The following is a 6,088-nucleotide window of genomic DNA, read 5'->3' as shown; positions in this document are numbered from 1 at the left end:
TGGATATTAAAAATGGTAATTAATAATAATAAAAAAATACTAAAAATGTACAACAACTTTAGTAGAAAAATACAATACATTGCTAATAATTTTGAGTGTTCTACTTAACAAAAAAAATGAAAAAAAAAAAAAAAGAAAAAGAAAAAGACACACGGAGAGAGAAAGGATATATAATTAAATAAACAAAAAATAAGGCACCGATCTTTTCAACTTTTATTATTGCATTCTTATTTTTTTTATCATAATCAAAATTCTTATATATTTCTTTATTATAAACAAAATTCTTATATATTTCTTTATCATAAACAAGATTCTTATAAATTCAAAATTTAAATAAATCTTGTGAATAAATTTCAAGATAGTATGTCATTGAATAAATAAACATATTCCTTTTATTAATTCTTTGCTCTTTTATTATACTAAGACAGTAGTTACTTTCATTCTAAATAGTTAAATTATACTCTGCATATTTTAAAATTATAAATTTATTACATCAGCATTAGACACTCATATAATACAAACATACGGCATATGAAACAAGTAAACATGTAAATTATCAGAGCATCAGTTAAACTAATGGGTTTGCATGCGTTATGCATTTTTATTGTCTCGTTTTTCAGCTGAAACTAGCTGGTTATAGTTCACACTACAAGGTGGTGTTATGCTTTTCGTGGGACGCATGCATGCACTATTATTGGTGCGGTGATCCCCGTCGTGTATTTGTCATACTCCCACATATCCCAGAATATTTAATAAAAGGAATACAGCCAAACTTTTGCATAAAAATTTTAGTTTCAATAACTTAAGAAGTTAAAAAAAAATTGTTGGTACATAGAAATAATTGTGAAAATTTTTGTAGGTTTAGTAATACAGAACATTGTTATGTTATATTGCCTATTCTTCTTATCTAGTTGAGCAGAAATTTCAAAAAAAAAAAACAATTATTGTTTTCTATGAAAAAAAAAAAGATTATACTTACTGCAAAGTCCATCAAAGTCAGATCTCACGCCAGCTAATTCACATTGCCGTCCACAACAAGTATTTTCAGGACACTGACTACAAGCTGGGCCTATTTTGTACATATCTTGCATGTATAAATTACCCCTGGAATAAAGAATTAAAAATTAATTATATAGATTAAGATTTTTCTTCTGTAGGATTACAAGGTTTCTACGAGAAAATAACTAAAATCTTGTAAAAATTCTTAATAAATAATTGGGAATTTCAAATTAATTCAATACCGTGAATTCAGCTTTTCTATACGAACTATAATAACCAACACAATGTGTTAAACGACATATTTAACCGAGAAGTTAAGGGAAAACAGCAAATCAAAATATGAGCAAATCAAAATAATGGTGCCAGTTTATCAATCCTTACAATACTATCAGTATATATTTGATACAACAAACGTTTCAGTGTACAAACTCAAATTTATATAATAAACAGATGAAAAATTCAAAATTATGAAATTATGAGTCAAATTCTTTACTAATTTTTGTATCTTTCTGAAGGCTATCGAGTGTATATGTTTCGAATATAATCCTTACTACATCATGTTTGTCCACAATTTAAATAAAACCAGCAAAAGTTATCATAGAAATAGAAAAATAAAATAGTAAAAGAAAGAAATAAGAAGAAAGAAAATAATAAAAAGAAAACACCAGAGGATGTTGTCTCCCCGTAACTATCTGGCATACTTTCCAATAAAGGTCTTATCTCTCCCCCTCACCCCGTATCAGATGTGGAATTTGAATAAGGCCGCGAGTATTTAGCAAGGCATTGGATAATAATAGTTACGAAGTATTGATCTTTGGTGTGAATCTACGAACGAAGTAATGATCTTTGGTGTGAGTCTATGAAATATTTATCTTTGGTGTGAATCTACGAACGAAGTAATGATCTTTGGTGTGAGTCTACGAAGTATTTATCTTTGGTGTGCATCTACGAAGTATTGATCTTTAGCGTGAATATACATTTTTTCTGAATCCATCGTGCGAATGCGTATTTTGGATGTCTTTTTTCTGACGGCCAAATTTGATCGAATTTCATTGATTTAAGTCATTGCTTTTCTTAATTATTATTTTTACATTAATCCGAAAATACCGACAGCCAGACGGCCAACCCACTGACAGATCAGATTCAAAATTTTGTAGGAATCTCCATCAGATGCTAAGCCTGCGCTCCGAATTTTATTTATCTAGCTCTTTACGTTTTGTAGACATCGAGTTCATTTGCACTTGAAAAGCTTGACAAACAGATTTATTCTGAATAGATTTCGTTCCAAATTTGATAAAATCTAAAAATTTGGTCTTAAGTCCATGTAGCAATTTACATCCATCCAGACTCAAAGCGTTTTTGAGCTATCGTATTCAGAGACATAATGCAAAAAATGTGTTTTTCGAACTCAGGAAAACTTGGAGATTCCTAAAAATCTCACATCCATTTTTTTGTGTTTCATCTATCTAGGTTGTTGCGTTTTTTGAGTTAATCCATTTTGATACATGCGACTGTGTAGATAGACAAACGTTCAACCCACCGAAGCAATTTGGTTTAAAATTTGGGAATTGATCTACTCTTTAGATGCTAAAACTTTGAGCTAAACTCTATCAAACTAACTTTTTACAATTTGTCGTTAACATTTCCACATGCATTTAGATAAACAAATATACAAATTTCCTGAGAATGAATTTGTTGTGAGATTGTTTGCATGATCTAGACGTTGATGGAAATTTGATGCAAAGACCGCATGCCAAGTTTCATCCGTCTAGCTCACAGCGTTTTAGAATTTTCGTCTTCATAGACAGACAGATATTATATAAAAAATGTATTTCTCATGCAAAGGGAGATCTGAAGAATGGTTGCTCAACAAAATCTCTATGTTGAATTTTTTTCCCCCGATTATAATATTTTCTCTTTGTAACTTCGCATACTAGAAAAGTTGTCAATGGAAATAAAAAAAAGAAAGGAAAAAAGAAGAAAACTAATGAATAGAAAGACTAATAAGAAAAAAAAATACTTCAAATATGTAAAAAAGAAAAGCCGGCGTCCTGGCATAGGGGTAGCGCGTCTTTCCCGTGGTCCTGGGTTCGAGCTCCGGTTCGGCCATGGTTGTTCTTCGTCTGTTCTAACTGTGAGATGTGTGAATGTGCACCCCTGTGAAAAGGGGGTGTGCAAGCGAATGTGATACGTGAGTAGCTAAGACGTACTATTGGTCCTAGTTGGCGCTATTAAAAATAACAGACGCTCCCTTGGCTTAAAATCGCTGACTTCGTCTGCGAGTTTGTCCATGGCAAGTGCCATTAGAAACAATAACAACAAAAAAGAAAAAAATTCATGAAAAGAGTAAGAAATAATTTGCATGTAGAAATACTATTCTTTTTTTGATGTACTACGGAAATGGAAATAAAAAAAAATAAGAAGAAGAAAACTGAGGAATAGAAAAGACTAATAAGAAAAAATAATATTTCAAATATGTAAAAAATAAAGTCTTGAAAGGGATAACAAATATTATACATATAGAAATGCTATTCTTTCTTTTTTTTATGTACTACAGAAAGAAACTAAAAAAACAATAAGAAGAAGAAAATAGGGGAATAGAAAAGGCTAATAAGAAAAAAATAATACTTCAAATGTGTAAAGAAATCTTGAAGGAGAAAAAAAATATTGTGCATGGAGAAATACTATCCTTTTTTTGATGTACTTACTGTATCGAAAATATATTTAACACCACTTTAAAAATACTCTTAAAAAATAGCTTCTTTTTCTTATACTGCTTAAAATACATACATTTAACACAATGTAATGAAATTATTTTACCGCAAGAATTTCACTTAATTTATTTTGTCATTTCTTATTAAAAGATACTTTTGAACCATGCACCGAGAATACTCATCATACGAACCGCTTTTAGATTTTAGCATTTGACATTTATACTAGTCAAACGCGCCTAACAGGTTAAATCCCGAAGAATGACATTTTCATAAAGGAAACTGCTCGTATGATCATAAAGGATGCAATAAATCATTTAAATATTATTCCAGATTATGTTCACTCGAGCCATGTATGATGAATGCTGAATTAAACAGCATTCGTTTCAAGCGACATAGTTTTCTGTAGTTCTAGTTAAAATATTGCATTCACCTAAGTCAAATGATGAATGTTCTGTATAGAAGTTCAGATTTATGTTGACAACCAGTTATTGCTCCTTCTTAATTTTTTTATGGTTTATGTCATTTGATTAATTGATTTATGTCCTAACATATATTTCCTTATACGCCAGCGTATCATCTGAATGGAAATCTATTTCAAGGTAAACTACTGTAATATATATAAGTGGGAAAAATGAATGATGAGAATGGACATTACAAAAACTAACTTGGAACATTAGATGGAAGGAGACACATTTTTTTTTTCTTTTTTTGTAAGAATGAGACATTAGGTTTGATATTGCAGTGAAAATTGTCATTCAGACTATAAAAATTTATTAACAAAGATTTATAGAATATTTTATATTTAGTACAGAAAGCTCTTTTAAATGAAATGTAACCTTATCGATTAGTTTCAGAATTGCGTCGATTTAATTCAATTTTTTTGAAAGATGAGAATTTAGATTTGATCTTGCTGTGAAAATTGTCATTTGAATTGTATCAAAATTTATAAAGAATTATTTAAAAAATGATTTCTATTCAGAGAAGAAAACATTTTTAAATGAAATGTAACCTTATCGAGTGGTTTCAGAACTGCTTCGATTTTTTTTTTTCATTTTTTTTTTTTTTTTTTTGTAAGAATGAGACATTAAGTTTGATCTTGCACTGAAAATTGTCATTAGAATTATATCAAAATTTATAAACAATAATTTAAAAAATAGTTTCTATTCACAGAAGAAAACGTTTTAAAATGAAATGTAACCTTATCGATTGGTTTCAGAATTATTCAAATTTTTTTTTAAAAAAATTTTCAATGTTTTTAAATAAACCAAAAATTTAGGGTATTTCATCTGTAATAAATTTATTTTCAGTGCGAAAGTTGTTTTAAGACAGCAAAGATAAAACAAACCAAATTTTCTTTTATGGAATTTAAAACTATGTTCAATTTCTATAAAACTACGTTTATCGTTAGTCGCGGTTTATTTTTATTTATTCATTATATTCAGGTTTTACACTGTAGTACTTTTTTTTAAAGCAAAAGTCAAAATAGATTTGTTTTTATCTTCAATTTATAGTAAAAGTGATTTTACATTTGATATCAAGAGGCAAAAATAAATAAATAAAAAGAATTATCCCATATATTACCTGCTTCTAGAAATCTAGTATCAAAATTTTAAATAGTTAAAGATATTCAAAATTTAAGTAATAAAAAATTATTTATCTTTAAATGTGTACATTAAATTTAAATTTCAAATTTACAAAGGTTTTATTTCATTTTATTCATTTATCTGCATTCGCATTAACAATTTTTCGTTCTTTGAAAATAAATATAACCTCTTAATCTATCCAAATTTTGAAGTGCCTGTGAAAATATTCAGAAGGAAAATTCTGTATTTTAAGCATGAGAAATCAATGTAACTGTACAATTTGAGTTGTACAGAATTTCAGGAGAATGCTGCATAGGAGATTATTCATGAGGATCCTTTATAAAATGTTAGAAAATGAAAAATTAATTTTTCAGTATTAAAAGCCCAGTGGATTTATTAAATAATTTTATATAAATTCATATAAAAATCAAGCTTAATTGATAACTTAGTTGATTATATAAGAAATGTTTTTGTAATCTACATAGATATTTCGAAATATAAACATGGCAAATTAATCAAATTAATGTGATATGTGTTAGAAAAAAAATGAAGTGAAAGAATGATATAAAAATGTAATTACAACACACTTCAATCATTTCGTTGATGAACATATGGCAAAATAAAAAAAAAAAAATATCAGATAACACTTGATAACGCGAACATGATATCATGACACCCTGTAAATTTCAAATCTCCCAAAGGAAAACAAAAGCCTGGCTTTCATCAGTATATCTCAACAAAAATAGGATGACAGAATTTAGGCACGTGTGTGAAAAATGAATTCAAAAATTC

General features: G+C 28.2%; 1 protein-coding gene across 2 annotated transcripts in view; it reads right to left on the bottom strand.

Annotated features, from left to right (window-relative positions):
* Positions 1-6,088, bottom strand: part of LOC129958637 (CRISP/Allergen/PR-1-like) — a 173,627-nt gene that overhangs the window by 63,835 nt on the left and 103,704 nt on the right. For both annotated transcript variants that reach the window (XM_056071237.1, XM_056071236.1), the window contains exon 6: positions 980-1,104. In XM_056071237.1, the coding sequence (XP_055927212.1) occupies positions 980-1,104 (125 nt within the window). The remainder of the gene's footprint in view (positions 1-979; positions 1,105-6,088) is intronic.

This window comes from Argiope bruennichi, chromosome X1 (genome assembly GCF_947563725.1).
Source record: "Argiope bruennichi chromosome X1, qqArgBrue1.1, whole genome shotgun sequence".
Taxonomy (NCBI): Eukaryota; Metazoa; Arthropoda; class Arachnida; order Araneae; family Araneidae; genus Argiope; species Argiope bruennichi.
The sequence above is the reverse complement of the archived record's forward strand: the minus strand, read 5'-3'. Positions and strand labels throughout refer to the sequence as shown.